We start from the raw sequence: 19332 nt of genomic DNA, 5'->3' as shown, positions 1-19332 counted from the left end.
AAATACATAAAACTCTTTGGTGAGAATGGGAGAGTTTGCTTAGGTCTTATGCCCCCTGGCTCAGAGTGTTAAAGCTCCAGTACTGCAGTCCTAAGCTCTGCTCACGACCTGAGTTCAATCCCTGGCAGAAGCTGGGTTTTCAGGTAGCCGGCTCGAGGTTGACTCAGCCTTCCATCCTTCCAAGGTCGGTAAAATGAGTACCCAGCTTGCTGGGGGGGAAGTGTAATTGACTGGGAAAGCCAATGGCAAACCACCCCGTAAAAAGTCTGCCATGAAAACATTGTGAATGCAACGTCACCCCAGAGTCGGAAACGACTAGTGCTTGCACAGGGGACCTTTCCTTTTCTATGCCCCCTAGGTCCTTTCAACTTGTACAGTGAAGTACTTCTTTTACTGTAGTGAGAGGTTCTGGAGTTTAAACATGCTTGAACATTATGTGTCTTCAAACCCTGATCCCAGATTTTGGGGGAGGTGAGGACAAAAACTCAACATTAGTTGTTTGTTGGTGAATAAAGGCATTTTGTACATGCATAGAAGCACACATTGTTTCGCACAGGCAAGTGGCAGCCTTGACTTGCAGCTAATGTTTAAACAGATATCAGGCTGAATGAAATTGCATGCTTCTCTGTTCTGTCCCCATGGTTCCACCAACTCCTAAGGCAAATTTTCCACAGCTAACAGAGAAGCAATTTTCTTTCTAGTGTTCTTACTTATCATTATGGACACTAAAGTGAAATGAAAGAAACAAGAAAGAAGCAAAGGGCTCAAGGGGGGTATGGTAATGGAATAGCAGTTAAGAATTAACTTGGTCAGTGAGGAGTTAACTGAGTTTCAGCTGTCTTGCTGCTCTCCCCCCACATCATCACAAGTAAAAACAGCCTGAACATTTCTCTTTATCTCCAGAGTTGTGGTGGTGGTGGTTGGGGTCTTCCCTTTTCAAAATGAAAGCTAGGAGTTTGGGGAGGAGGCATGGCACATTTTTAGGGGCATTGTCCTCATATGCCTTCCTGTATCTATGGCCTTGCAGTCAGCTGAGAAACTGTAGACATCCTGTGGGATTTTAAGATTGTTTTGAAGAATTACACATTTGCCAGTTACAAACAATATACCACAGTGTAAACTTTGTTGCCATAGAGGCCATGCTCAGCAGTCATGGTTCTATGAACAAGATGGTCTGCCTTCCTTTGCAGTAGCTTTACCATTTTTAAATCCCAGGATTAACATGATATGTATATTTCTGTTCTTATTTCTCTGCTGGTCAAAATAAGAGCATTTGCTTTTGTTTTGTGTTTTTGTTTGGCAGTAGTGAATTGGTTAATTATTACATTGTTTCATTATGTGGAAACTAGGAATAAGGCCCATTGTGAAGAAAAATACAACAGGCTCTAGAAAGAGTCTCTGGCAAGTGCTGTCTTCCCACCCACCCATTCATTCCCCTCCCACACCCTTGGTGTCTTCCCACCCCCAGTCTAATATCATCCACCTCCAAAACACTTCTTCCTACCCCTGCTCCCTTGGCATGCTTTTCCCCCCTCCCTACCCGTTATTCACTCACCTGCACCCTTGCTGTCTTTCCATCCATCCTGCAGCTGAAACAGATGATGGCTTCCCCCCACTTGCATATGCGTGTGTGTGTCACTGTGTCTGTGGTGGCTGAAAGCTCTGAAAGAGGCCCAGAATGAAGATAAGGAAAAATAAGTAGGGGGGGGGGGGTATGATGACATTTTTGCCCATTTTCCTGTCATATTCAGCCTTGTGGCATTTAGCATCAGTGTGAGCTTATGGTGTGATCCGAGGGGGGGGGGGTTGCTTGTGTATCGCTTGGTTGTGTTATGGTATACCATAGAATTTGTGCCTCAAGATGGCTGTTTTCTGTAGGAGGAACGGATCTGACTTCAGCTTTCTATCTCCTTCCCCCTCCCTGCAGCCTCTACCTGGAAAAAATACGTCTTTCTCCACAGTGTGGACCAATGTAGGAGGAAGCATCCTCAACAGGGTATAATGACACAGAGTCCATCTCATAAGCAGCCATTTTCTCCAGGGAAACTGACCTCTGCCATCTGGAGAGCAGTTGTAATTCTGAGTGATCTCCAGCCCTCACCTGGAGATTGTCAACAGTGGTTCCCCAGGAGGAAATGGCTGGTTTGGAAGGTCTATGGCATTGTACCTGTCTGTGGTCCCACCCCTCCCAAACCCCATGCTCACCATGCTCCACCTCTCAAATCTCCAAGAATTTCCCAACCTGGGGTTGGCAACCCTGTCTCCTTCTCACCCAACCATCCACCCCTCTTGATCTGTCCCTCTGAATTTCAGCTTTTCATCTCCTCCCTCTCCCTGCAGGCTCTACCTAGACAAAGTTTACAGTGTGGGGGGACCAAAGCAGCTTACATCATTCTCCTCTCCCCCTTTTGATCTGCACAACAACCCTGTGAGGTAGGTTAGGCTGAAAGTCTGTGAATGGTCTGAAATCACCCTGTCAGCTTCCACAGCAAGAACCTGGTTTGGCAGACCCTGCTCTAAAGGACGAACTCCTATGCAACTCTGTCTGCCATAGAGGGGCTGCTGCTGAACACTAGCAAGCAGCCAGGCCTAGGGTAGCCAACCTCCAAGTGGAGTCTGAAGATCTCCTGGGATTAGAATTAAACTCCAGATGATCCTCATCCAGCCCTGTAGCCAGAATTTCCCATGTCGGGGGCATGAGCAAAAGTTGGGAGCACTTAGAGGCTCCCTTTCCCTTATGGGAGGTGCAGCTGTTCCTGTTGCCTTTCCTGCACATTTTAAGCAGCCCCTCCACTGTCACAGCAGTTGCTGCCTTCTTCTGATGGGCTGCAGAGGTGAAAGCTAGCAGGGCAGGGGGCTGCCCCCTCCCGGGTGATTTAAATAGCACAGGAGGGTGCCCAGGAGCAGCTGTTGCTCTTTCCACACTATTGAGGCTCGCCAATCAGCTGATCAACGGGCCTTTAAATCATGCAGGAGGCCAGCAGCTGCTCCTGGGCAGCCCCCATCCTTAGCTGTTGCCCCTGTGACCCCTCAAAATGCAGCAGTGGCGAGGGCTGCTTAAAATGTGTGTGAGGGCACCCAGGACCAGCTGCTGCCCTTCCTGTGCCATTGAAGGGACTTGTGGGACCTTTAAATCATGCCAGAGGCCGGCCGTGGCACTCAAGTGGCAGCAGAATTGTGGCAGCAGCAGTACTGAATGGTTGTGAGCCCCAGCTGGGAGTTGGGGACAGTCCCCCTCCCCCGGTGGCTAGGGCCTGTCCTTGTCTGACCTGAGACGAGGCTGAGGAAAGGAGTGAAAGTGGGAGTGAGAAGAAAGTGGCAGCAGCCATGGCCTCTGAGGAAACACTCACAGTGAAACCGGGCCCTAGTCACATTACGGTGATGGTGGCAGCTCCCTGGCTATTTCAGACCTTTGTAGGCTGTGTGTGCTGGGAGGCCACCTTTGATTGGGCAGCAGAAGTCTGTTTCCAGCTATGGCCATGATGACTTTTGTGAGGATGCAGTAGAGCAGCAGGCCATTCTGAGGCCTATTGACAGAGAGGACACAGAGAAGGCCCATTGACAGAGAGGACACAGAGAAGCATGTGTCTGTCTCTGAGGTAAGACTGTTTTGGCAGTTTGTTCAACATTTCTGGACCTGCAGTAGGCTGGGGCAGGGTTGTCAGCCAATAGGAAGCTAGAGACTCTGAGTGAGCTGTGACGGACCAGTGGTTTGTAGTGTACACCTCTAAGTCAATGGGAGAGCTACATTTGGCCACCACAATAGGGGAGTTATTTTCTATGATATGCAGGTGGTGTGAAAGATTTTTAAAACTCTAAAGGATTATACATAATTGCAGGATAGCAAGGGGATACAAATTTGGGAGACAGTATTTTGTTTGTTTTTAATCTGGAACACGGGGCATGTATGGGACATATGTATGTGGAACCAAAGTATCTGAAGAAACTTGAAACTGAATAGTCATCTGAGCAAACAAATTCTGGAAATTGCTTTTAGGGAAGCTTTTGAAAATGTGCCTTCATGTATTAGAGGCCTGCAACCTAAGCAGTCTTGGGAGCACTTATTGACTTGTGCCTGATCACTGTTTTGTGAGTTGCATCATCTGACGTCTGCATAGGTTTTAATATTGTTTAATTACATTTTAATTGTTCTAAATGTATTGTTGTAATCTGCTCTGAGCCCTGAGCTATGCGGGGGGATGAGCTAGAAAGCTAAATAAATACATACATTTATTAAATAAACAAACATTGACTGATATTCAGATCAGCATTGAAGTTCTTACCTGTGTACATATGAAGCTGCCTTTCAGTCTAGCACTGTTTCTACTGACTGGCATTAGATCTGTAAGGTCTTTTGAGCAGAGAACTTTGCCAGTTTTTACAGGGAAGATCATTTTAAGTATATGCCTACATCTTAAGTGTATGTCTACAGTAAAGGAGACATTAGCGGTTGTAAAATCAGAAGTATCAGCTGTAAAGGAAATCCTAGGGGAGAACACTTCCAAAGTTTTCAAGAACTTCTCAATGCACACTGCTAATGAGAATTTTTATACACTCTCTCACAGATTGTGTCTCCTTCTTCAAGATGCTTATGGGATGTTTGGTGAGGTTCAGTTTCAGATCTTATCTTCGTCTCTAGAATCAATTGAAGAATATAGCAAAAGGTGGGAAGGAAAATACTGCAATTTATCTGGTATAAAAGTTCTACACAGAGTTACCAGAGGAAGGTAAGAATTTTGTTTTATCTAGGTTATGGGTAGCTACTGTATACCTTATACCTTGGAAGCCACATTGTCTTTGAAGATTTGTGGCACAAATTTGTATGCCTCCTGACTCTCTTGCAGTATGCTTCTACCTGCTCCCTGGCTCAGTGGACTGGAGATAAACTATATCAAGGCACTGGGGTGGTGTGAGGGAGGGTTGCGTATTCATCAGTGCTCAGTATAGAGTGTCTAGTACTTTGGACTTGTTATGGCATTCTTGACAAAAAAAGCAATGGCCACCATCGATCACCATAGAACCAATATAATAAGTTAGACTGAATCAGTCTTGCTCCTCATAAAAATATGTAAAGATTACTACACCTTTAAAAAGGTAGTCCCCAATGCAAGCATCAGTTGTTTCCAACTCTGGGGTGATGTTGCATCACAACGTTTTCACAGCAGACTTTTTACGGGGTGGTTTGCCATTGCCGTGCCATCATCTACACTTTACCCCCAGCAAGCTGGGTACTCATTTACCGACCTTGGAAGGATGGAAGTCTGAGTCAACCTGGAGCCAGCTACCTGAACCCAGCTTCCGCCGGGATCGAACTCAGGTTGTAAGCAGAGTTTGGACTGCAGCACTGCAGCTTACCACTCTGCACCATGGGGCTCCAACTACACCTTTAGGAAAGTTTTTTAAAATGTGCCAAATAATTTGCTAGTTTCCCTTTGTTTCAGCTAAGGTTTGATTCCTTCAGGTAAGATCTGGGAAGGATCCCACAGAAACCAAGAGTTGCTTATCTCAGTGAACAGAGTGCATTCTTTGCAAGCACAAGGTCCCGGATTCATTTCCTTCCATCTCCATTGAAAAGGTCCCAGGAAGTAAGAAATGGAAGCAGTTCTGTGACATCCTGGGAGCTGCTGCCAGTCAAATTAGACAATGCTGAGCTAGATGGACCAGTGGCCTGACTCAGAAAAGCTCAGCTGTGCATGATTACATCTTCTCCAGCCTTTTACTGTCTTTGTCCTTTGCATAACTGTAGTGCAAAGTGTTTGTTCCAAAGCAATGATCTGTTAATCTTAGTCGTAACAATGTTGTTTCTCTGTACGTATGGTCCAGTTTACATTAGGCTTTCTCCATGAAGTTGTTTCCTATGTATTTGATAATACTGAGAAACTGAAAAGTACCACCTAAGCTCAACAACTCCTTTCTTTTTAGTTTTTCCCCATAAGGAGGACATTCCATATCCCTAACTGAGGAGGGGTGGGGTTGAGCTTCCCTGTATAGTTCTGCAATTCTGTTTTGACTCTGGAGTTGACCAGAACTGCACTCAGTCAGTACATGGAGCCATGTCTTTGTTTCCTGGCATCTCTTCATGCTGTTGCTCTTACTCATATATCATTGGGTTCGCTACCTTAACCTGACTACTTTGCAACAGATTAAGACCTGGTGCCCTAAAGAAAATTATGATAAAACCAGGGGAAAATGGAAATGCACAGAATTCTGTTGTGTAACATTTGCTAAGTTCATTATTTTCCATGTGTGATACTTTACATAGGAAAGGAACTTAGGAATGCTACTCTGATCTCTGGCAGTTTTCCAATAAGGGGAAAAAAAGACTCTGCAGATGCTGTACTAATAGAAACTGCCGTTAGGTTACAAAAGGAAAGGTAAAAGCCAACTTTAACTTGTCTAGTGATCTTTATTCCAGAGTTTGTGCTTTGAATGAAAGATATCACTGAAGAGTTGAAACACTTAAGCAATGGTTATGTCTTTCTAACATAATACCCATTCTAGATCCATTGTAGTCCATGAAAGTAAATTATCTTATCCCCATATTGATCATATCACTTTACTATCTGTGTGGAGCTATCAAAATTCCCACTTAACTACTTTTAGCAAGAGGAGATCATTACTGACTATCATTGTGTTTCTAATGGAACTGTTATGTCATGACTGGTCTTCCATCTTTCTTCTGCTCCATTTGCAACATGACATCTTCATCTTTCTGTTTGCTGCAAGACGTTCAATCTACACTTTGTTTGGGTTCCTTTATTAGTTTTCACACCTTCACCTACCTCTGTGCTCTGTTTTTCAAATTTGTTTTTGCGCTCTTAAGAACATGAGGGCCCTGCTGGATCAGACCACTGGTCCATCTAAGTCCGCATCCTGTCTTACACAGTAGCCAACCAGTTCCACTGGATGGCCAACAACAGGGAATAGAGCTCGAGGCCTTCCCCTTGATGTTGCCTCCTGGCTCTGGGATTCAGAGGCTTAGTGCCTTTGAATGTGGAGATTCATCATAGTCACCATGGCTAGTTGCCACTGATAAACTTATCCTCCATTAATCTGTCTTAACCACTTGTTTCCCATTAGTCCTATATTTCTGACACTTCCTCTTAAGTTAGTGCTTCAAGCTGAATGTGTCAAAGGTGAAGTTCCTTATTCCACCCCTATTTTCTGACACTATTGGGAATACTTTTTCATAGCCACGTAACCAACTTTATTGTCATCCTCCAGCTGTAAACATCCTTAAGAACTGCTGTTTAATCTTAGTATATGATACTAAGATGATAACTTCTTACCCAATACTCCGCTAACACTTTTGTATGGTTTTGCAGCCTGCTGTTTGCTGGGCTTTCCTTGACTCTTCTTTCCTGTCTAGATAATTCAGAATGTCCCCGTTAAAATGTTTTCTGTCACTGAATTCTCCTGTCCTTTATTCTCTTGTCTTCACTGGTGTGCTGTTGTTTTCTACATCCCCACTTGTGCCATGGAAGCTGGTTGGGTGATCTGATGTCAGTCACTCTCTCAGCCTAACCTACCCCACAGAGTTGTGTGGATAAAATGGAGAAGAGGAGAATGATGTAAGCTGCTTTGGGGTTCCCATTAGAGAGAAAGGCAGTATATAAATTAATTATATAAATGAATCTGCTTCAGACTTTGTTCTTATGTTTAACACTCTCCTTGTCTCTGCCATTGCCTGTGATCCTGTTATTGTTTTATCAGAACAAAATGGCCTCTGCCTACCTAAGGCTTCACCTGAGACTTCTCTAGTAATGTCCATAAAGCAGAATCATTTGAGCAGAATGAGTACTGTGGTTTCCTTCAAAGTCAGCTAGGCCCTTCTCTGGGATTGACAAAGGGAAGAATCATATCACTGACCTGATCCACATGGTTCCTCCAGTCAGACAGTACCAGAGAGCCATCAGATCAAGCCATGAGGTTGCAGTAACCATTTTGCAGTGGTAACATATAACTTGGCCCTTACCTCTTCTATCAGTCTCTGTTTTTAGTCTTCTGTATCCCAGTGCCCATTAATTCTCTAATAAGATTCTGATATGACACATGTAAAAAGATAACCAAGCTCTGTTTATCAGACAAGTATACAAAATCACTCTGGACCTTGGACAAGTTCAATACCATTCATGGCCACCTTGAGCCATGGAGAAGGTTGATACAAATATTTCAATAAATAAAATATATGTTAATTATTGTTCATTAGGGCCTTGGCACTACTAACTGTGCCAGGGTTGTGTTTTTAACAAATGCTGCTCATAGATCGGTGCCTTTGAATAAGATCAAATAAACAACAATAAAATTAATATAGTGTAATATGTGATTAAAAGCTATATAGTACAGCTTAATAAAATTTGCTTTGATGCTTGATTCAACATGTTCCCTCTTTTGCTAAAGGCACAAAATGAGGTATAATAAGGATAACTAAAATTTAGAATTCAGTGAGAAACTATTAAATGCATTTCCTTTCATGATCCTAGGTTATTTCATTGTATTTAAAATCTTTTTAAATAAAACATCCTAAACTGTAAAGCTGGATTTTATGCTTCATGCATTTTGCTTCTGTGTGTTTGATTTTCCTAGAAAGCCAGGGCTTTTCAGCCTAATAGACAGCTTGTGGCCTCCAATGTTGCCTCTAAAAGTTCCTGGTCATAGTCAAGAGAATGACACGGTAAGATACTGTTTTTATAAACTTTTTCAGGGTGGTACCCATTATAGGCTATTGCAGTATAAACAAGAAAGAGTCTTGTGGAACCTTTAAAAACTATTTGAAATTCTGATCCATCATTTATGTCAGGAGTTCCTAATGTGCTGCTTGTGGGCTTCATGGCACCTGTCAACACCTTTGCTGGCACTCTCCAACTGTTTTTGGAAAGTGGGCAGGGCCACATTTCATTTTTCCTCAGCAAGGGTTGTAATTGGCTGTTGGAGATTCAATTGGCTGTGCAGATTTTTTAAAAAGTTTTGTCAGGAGTTGCTACGACAGCACAAGGACCATTTGGTGACTGGCTCTACTTCCCTTCAGAATTCTAAAGGTGCCCACTGGCTCAAAAAGGCTGGGGACCCCTGTCTTAGGCAGTAAAATACAAAAATTTTACCTGAATTTGTCAATTCTTGGTTCTTCTTTATGGACAATTTACTCACTAAAATAAGACTTCCCTTCCACCTTCCTTACCACTGACAGAATCCTCATTCATTATGTCATCTTCTGTGAAAAGGGCATCCCAAACACATATCTTTCATGAGCAGCAGAGGACCCCAAATATTTTATCCTTGTATTTGGAATGAGAACATATTTTCTAGATACAATACCATGCTAGTTTATCTGTGAAATGCATGGGGCACTAATGATTTCAGTCACTGTAAATCAGAGGTCCTCAACATTTTTTGAGCCTGTGGGCACTTTTGGAATTCTAATACAGTGTAGTAGGCACAGCCACAAAATGGCTGCAGGTGGCTGCTGCAGCTTACCTTTAGTCACACAGTGAAGATCCTTGGGATAGCAGTTTCTGCCAAAGCAGTATCTTTAAAAATCTACATAACCCATCAAATCTCAAATGGCCAATCAGAAATGTTGCTGGGCCAAAGTCCCACCTGGCCCCACCCACTTTCTAAAAGCACTTGGAAGGCACCAGGAAAGGTATTGGGGGTGCCATGGCACCCACAAGCACTGTGTTGGAGACCCTTGTGATATGCTATGTCAGTTGTTTAATTCCTGAGATTGTGAACCAGCGATATCATACTTTTTATTGGCAGTAATATATATGTTCATTTCCATCTTTTTATTAACACAAATGTATCTACATAGCACACATTATTTTGCATTTAAATTAACATTTTTAAGCTGGTGTAATTGTTCCATCTTGCAAGGCTTCATGATGGATCAGAAATCAGCCTATCTGCTAGAAACATTTGAAAGGAATCCAGTTTTGGTTTGACATTATGCTTGGAACTGATGTATGACAATATGTAAACTATGACCGACAGAAATATAGCACCTATTTCTACCTACTTTATATTTTTATATCTTTTAATCTCCTATTCTCTTATTTTTATATTTTTAAACTTTATTAATTCATGTAATTGTATTATTTAAACCATTGCTGTCTATTTTAACCGAATCATGCTTGTCATGTCTGTGAGCCGCCCTGAGCCCGCCTTCTGGTGGGGGAGGGCGGGATATAAAAATAAAATTTGCTTTGCTTTGCTTTGCTTTGGAAATGGGAGGGAGAAAAATTAATAGCTGAACAGCTGTTTCCATTAATCCTGATTCTGTTGTGATTTTTAGGCACTTTCAAGCAATAACTCCTTAAATGAATTCTATAACTTGCATGGCTATAAAAAAGATGGGCTAACACTGAAAGCTCTGGAGCTTGTAAAGGTGATGGATACTATCTTCTAAATAAAAGATCTGGCCTCCTTGTAACAGAGAGAATCCGTCACATTGCTTCATGTTCCCATCATGCTTGTTCCCTATTATGCTCTTGCTGCCCATGATTTAATTTGGCAGCATGTGCGTTTTTTCAGTGACGCAGCTTCATCTGTTTATTTTCAAATTCACCCACGTGCTAGAATTCTCAAATGTCAGAGAAATCATCTTAAAACATAAGAATAATGGAATCCGTTTACACAGTGGCTGCCATGACAAAAACAGCTTTTAGAAACTGTTGATTGTATTTAGGTATGTTTTCTTGTGTCACAGATTCCTGGGTGTATCCACAGAGCAAAGTACAAATAAAATATTATTCCTGATCTTGCCAAGAGGGTTAGTCTTTCAATACCTGGAGAGGATCCTGCTACTACAAAATGGGGGAGGGGGTGCTTCTCCCAGCCTCTACTATGATTCTGACAGGAGAGAAAATTACTGGACTTCAAATCTGTGTACTTTTTTTCCTGCATTATCCTGAAGAGGACTTAATTGCCTAGGATCAGGGGAGATCCCATGTTCAGTGTCCTTCTGGTTTTTTGCATTCACCTCTCCTCAGATGGAAAACCAGAGGAGGAGGGGGGCACCCAAGTCCTTCTGTCAGTCTTCTAGGAGCAGGGGTAATTTTGTAGAAAAATAGGTGGTGGAGCTTATTAGCATATGCTGCCCCCCCACCAGCCAAAAGCAACCTGACACAAGAAAGGAGAGCCCGGACAAGTGAGGCCTGCCACCCAAGATCACATAAGAAGTGGAGAAAGGGTGGTGCAGGCTCCAGGGGTTAATGAAGGCTGCTGGGGGTGTGGCAAAGCTCTTGGTAGCTGGCTGGCTGCCCGATTGTTATACAGATGCACCTACTATTCAATGGACAAGGTAGGTGGGGAGGAGAAGGTGGGGGCTGCCAGAAAGGTTCAGAAGCTGCACTCCTGTGAGCTCCTGCTGAATTCAAGGCCTGTCTAGGAGAGACTTTTGAGGGGCTGTGTAATACACAAGCATGCCTTCATTCTCCTTAAAATTAGTTTCTCTAAATATGCTCTTCCAACAAAGGAGGAGTCAAGTTTTACCTTTAAGACCAACCAAGTTTTATTTAGAACGTAAGCTTTTGTGTGCTCTCTTAAGCACACTTCATCAGACCTGATCCCCTCGTCTGATGAAGTGTGCTTAAGAGAGCACATGAAAGCTTATGTTCTGAATAAAACTTGGTTGGTCTTAAAGGTGCAAATTGGCTCCTGCTTTGTTCAACTGATTCAGACCAACATGGCTGCCCACTTGGATCTATGCTCTTCCAAGTTGATGAAGATCTCCCTACTGAACTAGAAAGTAAATAAGCATAATGCAGGACATTCACTTTTATAACTACACATATTTTATTGCCTTACTTTAAACAGACTGCAATTAACCTGCCCCCACCTAGTTTCTGCTACATTCTTGCTGCTCATCCTGACCACATTGAAGCTAATGAGAGAGAGCGAGTTTCAGATTTGTATTCTCCTCCAACTTTCTGCGCTCTCAAGGCAATTCTTCAGGTAATTTTTTTTTGCAAGCTTTACATGTGAAAGTTATTGGTAGATTGATAGGTCTGCAACAAAATGTTGCTTTTTATTTGTGTTTCAGATGTGTGACTTAAATAAGTGTTGCAGCTTTTGGGCATATGTTATACATCGAAGACTGAAGGTAACCCTCTTTTTGTTTACTTTAACAGTCTTAGCAAACCATCAGAAGAGCATATGAAAACACAGTCAATACAGTGCATATGCCTGTAAAAGTCTCACATCTCCCTGACCCTTTTCATAATTATTTGAAGGTTCTGTCTGATTTGGTGGCAGGAGACAGCTTTTCTTCAGAAGTATCCAGAAACAGCAGATCCTGAAATTCCTTCTTGTAGCAGACTGATTTCACCGGGGATCCCCAGCCTAACGCCCATGGGCATCATGGCACTCTCCAGCACTTTTCTGACCCTCATCAAGTGTTTTAGAAAGGGGTGGATTGGGCAGGACTCTTGACCAATGGAACTTTAATCTGGCTATGCAGATTAAAATAATGTTGTTTCACTGGTATCTGCCACCACAGTGTTGGTTTTATTCTCTCTCTCACTTTTCATTCCCAGTGTATTTTTTAAAATTACTTCTCTTGTCCCCACTGTTGAGGACAACAGTGTTTGTGTGTATGCACATGTGTGTATGTGGCTCTGTCTCCTTTGTGGTTGCACCCACCACCCAGTGTCAGAGTTCCAGAGATGCCCAAAGGCTCAAAAAGGATGGGAACACCTGGACTTCATAATCAGCTTTCTCCACTACCAGTTCTCACTGATACAGAAAAAGTGTAAACGGTTTGGAATCTGAATATTTGTTATATTTGCTTGCTGATATCATTCAATATAAATATAGATATCTCTCAATATAGATATCGGTCACAATTCTGTTTAGGTGGTGCCTCAAATGTGCCATTTCTCCTGGATGCAGGAAGTGTGTACAGGAGAAGGAAGGGGTGGGGAATGAGTAATTCTACCACAGCAGTTAAGTCTTGGCTGAATGTATATTTATGCAGTAATAACATATACATGAAAATGGGGGCGTGAGTACAGAATACTTAGAGATGGTGTTTCCATCCCCACAAGTAAAAGGAAAAAGTAGGAAGACTCAAGACTTCTAAACATGGTGAGATGGTTTGGCAAATAAGTACCCTTAAGAACTCTGAATTAGATGTAATAAGACCCCCCCACACACACACACACATACATCATTTTCCTTAACCTCAAAGACTCTTCACCTCACTTGCTATTTGCCTCACTTGCTATTTGCCCTGCTGAGAAAAATGTATATGTTTTCCTTAACATGGCAAGTAACAGTTGCTATGTAACAGTTTTTTCAAAAGCATTCAGGATATCAATTCATGGACCTCCCAGTGTCTTGTCTAGTCTTGTGGGACCTTCAAGATAAATAGATTTATTTTGACAAACTTTCTTGGAGAAGAAAATATCTGATAAATTGAGTTTTAGTTCCCAAAGTTTATGACATGATATATCTGTCAGTCTTTAAAGAGCCACGAGGCACTCTTATTTTGATCCAGACCTAGAATAGCAAAGCTGTGAATACTTCCTCAATGGATCAGCTTTAGTAGATTAGTGGAGTAATACAACAAGAGTTAAAATGTTCTAAGGGCTTGCCATTTGTGGAACTTCAAGAAAATGCTTGAATTCTTTGCATTGTGCCTTGAGGTGGGATTTTTAGAGTTGATGTTTTGGTGTGATTTGAACCAGTTTCATAGTTGGGGTTGGGTGGGTTTGATCTCAGGCTGATAGCACTCATATTCTTCTGTGAAAGGATATATTCTTGGTCTTTTGTCAATTTGTTTAGAAGACTTTAGAAACTTTTGCCGTAAGGTATGGGTTACATTTTGACCCTGGATGTACCTGGCTAGCTCTCCACTTTCCACTGAGGTATATTTACCCTTGACAATTAATTACTTAATATTAATTACTTAATAAGACTTAATATTAACATTTTTAACTGTCATATTTTATCCCACCCTTTCTCAGGGGAAAAAATGTGGGCTTGTTTCCTCCTCTCAGTTATCTACCCAACTACTCTGTGTAGGTTGAGAGAGGCTGGCTGAAAGTCACACAGTGAGCTTCATGGCTAAGTGGGGATTTAAACCAAGGTCTTTTCAGTCCAAGTCCAATGCTCTGACTACTGCAGCAATGTTTACTCGAGAGCGCCATACTATTTACAATATAGCACTAGAGTTATGCATAGAACAGAAAGTAAAAAATAATAAAAAGAAAGTGCCATACTGTTGGAGCGCTTCTATCAAAGTATCCTTAAGATATTAGTTTGGATAGTTTAAAACATGCTCGGTGAATTACTGCAGTTACAGAAAGACTGGTGGATTAGAGAGAGACTTTGGCTATGATATGAGATGGAACATTTGTTATTACCTTCCCTCAGACCTACCCCAGCACATGCAAAGATGACATATTTGGAAATGAAAGTGGCTATATGACGCACTTGGAAGAAGATCAACTGTCCTATCTTCAGTGGACTAAGACTGCACTCTAAAGTTCCTGTCTAAAAACAACATTACAGAAATATCATATGGCTATGAGTGTCCCAGTACTTCACTTTACCCTTTGGGTCTTCCCTCTGACCATCTAAGCACAAACTGACTTCATTTCTCATCCTTCTTCAGCAATCCTCCTACAGTCCCTAAAACTTCCCCCCAGCTTAACATTTAATTGGATTTTTAGATATCCTTATTGTTCAGTTCAGAAGCTGAGATCTGTCCCACCAATCAACTATTTTCCTACATTTCCAATAAAATATATTTAACAAATCTGAATGTATTTAGTGTGTTGATGCTCTAAAGGTTTAGGTTGGATAGCATCATATGACAATCAAATTACAGTCCAGTTAACCAGTGAATAAAATCAGAGTCCAGCATTTTGAATGTAACTTTGTAAAGCTCTGGTAAGTAGCTAGAAATAGCCTGCTTTCTCCAGAGATTTGCAAACTCAAGCTGACCTCACTGTCTGTCTCTCTTATTCTTAAAGCAATCAATTATGCACCTCTTAACACCATTATCTGTTGTTAAAAGGTCTGCTGTATAGATTGGATTAGTCTTTTTATAATTAGATACTTCCTCTTTTGTATTTACTTGATGGCTAACAAAATAATTGTATTTAGCTTTACAAAACAAAAAAGGTAGTTGAATGAGGTTCTCCTCGAATGACCAATGCAGTTCGCATCTCATAGTATTCACCTCATGTTCTTTTGTGCTCTCACACATTCTCTATGCATTCTGATTAGCTGCGCCTTCCACCAGAGAAATTCCACATCAAGAGACAAACAAACCTGGAACATTTGTTTTCCAGAAATCATTTGGAAAGATTCTATCTTGAATGTGATTCTTACCTTCTGCCTATATCTTTACTTCAGACCATGGGGTTATGGTGTGTGCTTCTTTAAACACTTGTGGTTGCCTACTAGGTATTTTCAGGTCAATATCTCATTACTAAAAGGGCAGATATCAACATGAGTTGTACTCAGAAAGTAGCAGCTTCTTTTTTTGTTTCCTGGCATTCCCTGCAACACACAGACTCACAAACTATTTATGTTAATAAGTGATGCTGAGGGAAGAGAATTCAAAGGATGGAATACAGAAAAAGACAGGATCATATAAGCATTTGTTGCCCTTCAGGCCCAGAAATTCAGTGTCATTTGGTGGTTCTTCTAGATGTTCCAATGTGTCTATCAGAGGCTGCTTTCAGGATCAGCCGTGTTCAGACACTGGCAGTATTTGCCAGCAGCTTGCTGGTAATCAGGAAGAGAACAGCAAGCAAGTTCTATGTGGTTTTGTAGACAGTAGAGATGCCTTCAGGCAATCTGCCAGGTTAAAATACTTTTTAAAGGTAAAGGTGGTGCCCTGTGCAAGCACTGAGTCCTTACTGACCCATGGGGTGATGTCACATCATGACGTTTTCTTGGCAGACTTTTTGTTATGGGGTGGTTTGCCTTTGCCTTTCCCAGTCATCTATGCTTTACCCCCAGCAAGTTTTTACAGCTATTTTTAAAAACTGACATAATTCAACATTTAAAACTTCATTAATGAGTTAAAAAAATTGAACTACAAATCAACATATTTACATTTTTGTAGTAGTCAGGATCACTTAACCTTTTCTAGCCACTCCAGACAAAATATCATGGCTAGAATTTGTTTACTGCTTCAGTCCTTGCCAATAGGATTTGTGTCCTTCATACAAATATGGTGCATCATAAAATATGGAGAGGAAGACCTTGATTCTGTTCAGAATTCTTTTGCATACTTATTTATTCAGAACTGAGGAGCATTGCCTAAACTTGAACCAAAAGGAAAATCAGAATATAAATACTTTAATATATAAGATTCCAGGCTGTTTCGAACACTTGTGTATGCATGTAAGTATGTGCGCTGAAATCACTAGGGTTGCTATGTGTGGCTGTTTGAGTAGGAACTCAGTTCTCTCTCAGTATGAAGAAAGAAATGGAAATACAGCATTTTTATTAATACTATTCAAAATTAGCATTATGGTACAAAAGGGAAATGAGGAAATATATTCCATCTGGATTTGGGGCAGCTGTACACACATAACTCAATCCTGCTGCTGTTTGTCTGTTCTGGCCTTTCTGTTCATAACAAATTGACACACATAAAGAAGATAATAGTTTTAAAATGACTTTTGCTTATGAGTTACTATTGTTTACTTTTAAAAAATTTGTCTGATTGTTCTGTTGGTCAGAATCTAAAGTCTGCTATTAAAGTTCTGTTATTTTTCCTGTGTGACTTTTAAAAAAGTAAAACCCAGCTTTTCAGTGAGCTTTTAAAATTTTGCAGCAGTAAAATATTTGGAGTAATAACTATAAATCTTGAAATGGAGACAACAGCAAGTTTGAATTTAATACTTGCTGTATTTTAAGTAAAAAAAATTGCTCATATTTTCCAAGTGCTGTGTTTTGAGGCTATTGCTATAAATCAGTAGATAGAGTTTGAATTGTTACGGCTTCATTCAGATGTCATTATTTCATTTAAAAATATATAGAAATGATTTTTAAAACAAAAAAACTAAATGATGACATCTGAAGTCTTAGCAATACAAATTCTAGAGGGATAGATGTCGTCCTGCTGAAGCAGAATCATCCAAGAGTCTTCTGGCATCCTATTATTGTGGTCATGAAACTTTGTGCCACAATAAATATTTTCAGTCTTGACAATGCTGTAAGTCTATTCTTTCTTAATATCATTTTCTTAAGACCATCTTCTTAAACATACAGGTAGTTCTGTTGTGGAGTGGGGGGAGAGGAGGACGTGCTAAGCCCCAAAAGAAAAGAAAACATGTTCTGTTACTAGTTAAATGTATTCATTCAGGGCTGTATTTGGATATCATGCTAAGCTTGTTTGTTCATGATGGGCATTGCATCTGGCTTGCATTTGGTTTTGCATGCTTCCCTCCATTTTCTACTTGCTTGTAAGATGCATCTGAACACTTCCTTGTTTTGGATACATTCAAATGAACTCCAGTTTCCCATGATGTTGAAATGCGAGTAAGCAGGAGTTTGTTTCCTTCCCACAAATTGTGGTTCTGCAATATGACTTAACCCTGGGTTATGGGGAAGAAACAAAAGTCCAGTTTGCCCAGGCAGCTGCACATGGATGTCTCAGCTAACAGCAATTTACTGAAAGCAGAAGAGTTCAGTCTCCCTTGCACCAGGAAAGGAAACGCATGAGCCCAGTAACAAGCCAAGTTGATGCCTACCCATCACAATCCACCCTCTTGTTGATTATTGTCTCAATCCATTGGCTTTGGGTAATTAATAATGTGTTATAGCTTTTAATTAAGAATTCTGTCAGTGTCTTTGTCTGTAGCATTGATAAAGGATTGATGAGCTCCTGAGATGTTTTTACATAATTTTTTTTAAATCAAGTTGTACCAATCTTTCAGTCTGGAATATTGTGTGAACTTCCCATACTGTTGTCATATTACTAAACAACAACAAAACATGGAAGGCAATTAGGAGACAAACTTACAGTTTGCAAAACCTGCAGATAAGCAAGGAAATATGATCAGTTTTACTGCTGTCATACTACCTAGATTAATATTTGTATTACATATATAATTTCTCCCAAGTTTTGTTAATAATAATTATATGAAACATCTGAATAATGAGTCTAATTCTCTTCCATTGTGGAGTATAACACTATGGATGGACATTCTTACTATGAGGTCATTTATTTTGATATCCTTTACTTTGAGCTGAATATTTTTTCTTCCTGCCCTAAACAAGCAGGATATTTATGTTGTTTGGGTAGATTACTTTGTTTCACCCATTACCTTCTATGAATCATCTGTTTTCTATGCATCCTTGAAAAATGTTGAAGTTGGTCCAAGAGGAAGACTTCCAGGCTTGTACATATAGTAGTTTCTACCAAGGGAGTGGAGTACATTACGGAGCCTAATAATAATGCCATGTGTTTTTCTTATGTAAATCTTAAATTTCTTTAAATGAAAAATGTCATCATGCATGAAGAGTGTTTTTAAAGTTAGTTAGTTAAGAACTGAGCCAGAGTTTGAAAGCCCTCATACAAAATGGTTGCTTATGCCTCCGTCTTAGTCCACCTCCTCTGCTAAATGGGCCAAAGTAGCCAAATCAAGGCATGCAGCTCTGTTCCACCTGACCATAAACTGTTCAGCTGTGCTTACTACAACAGTTTGCTAGTTCAAAGTTGTAAGGCTTTGCTTATGGAGACTTCACAACTTCTGCTACCCCTTCTCTGTTTCTACCTCCCTCTAAATCCCATGCAGTTAGGTTTCCCTGAAGTCTTAAAAAACAGGAGTCTTGGTAACTGCTGCTGTTATAATACAGTGAGCAAGCCCGGCTTGCAGCAGGAAATCAGTAAAGAGGACTCCGGGAGACTGGATCCAAAATTTCTACCAATGGAGCATATTTGCAACAGCATTTGCTACCTTCCCACAGCAGCTCCCTTTGCCCCTGCCCACTGTTAGGTTGCAGAGAGATGTGCTGTGACAAATTGGTCCAAATCCTCCTACGCCAGTGCTGCATGAGTGGAGTCTGAGTTGTGTGAACAAGGTCACCTTGTGTAAGAGTGAGGTATTGATGCAGACCAATTTTCTCTTAATGCTGCTTTTGCTGTTCCATGTAGCATATTCTTCTGGAGGGTTCCTGGCCCTCACAGCAGGTTTGTTTTTTTTCATGTGTAAGGGATGTGATAAAAATTGCTCCTGCAAACTTGCTGTTTTCATACATGGCTCCAACCTAGGTTCTCCTTGCACTGGTGCTAGGAGCCTTGCAGCCCTTTGTTCTAGTGGTGTCTCACAGACACACGTAGAATCAAGTAACATGGCACAGCGAATG

General features: G+C 41.1%; 1 protein-coding gene across 3 annotated transcripts in view; it reads left to right on the top strand.

The window, feature by feature from the left end:
- Positions 1 to 19332, top strand: part of SPIDR (scaffold protein involved in DNA repair) — a 293362-nt gene that overhangs the window by 251880 nt on the left and 22150 nt on the right. For all 3 annotated transcript variants that reach the window (XR_009555667.1, XM_060243829.1, XM_060243830.1), the window contains exons 11-14: positions 4566 to 4727; positions 8587 to 8674; positions 11815 to 11952; positions 12041 to 12100. Coding sequence is in view for 2 of the 3 variants with exons in the window: in XM_060243829.1 (XP_060099812.1) it covers positions 4566 to 4727; positions 8587 to 8674; positions 11815 to 11952; positions 12041 to 12100 (448 nt within the window). In the remaining variant the exon portion in view is untranslated. The remainder of the gene's footprint in view (positions 1 to 4565; positions 4728 to 8586; positions 8675 to 11814; positions 11953 to 12040; positions 12101 to 19332) is intronic.

The sequence above is a fragment of the Heteronotia binoei genome, chromosome 7 (genome assembly GCF_032191835.1).
Source record: "Heteronotia binoei isolate CCM8104 ecotype False Entrance Well chromosome 7, APGP_CSIRO_Hbin_v1, whole genome shotgun sequence".
NCBI classification, from domain to species: Eukaryota; Metazoa; Chordata; class Lepidosauria; order Squamata; family Gekkonidae; genus Heteronotia; species Heteronotia binoei.
The sequence above is the reverse complement of the archived record's forward strand: the minus strand, read 5'-3'. Positions and strand labels throughout refer to the sequence as shown.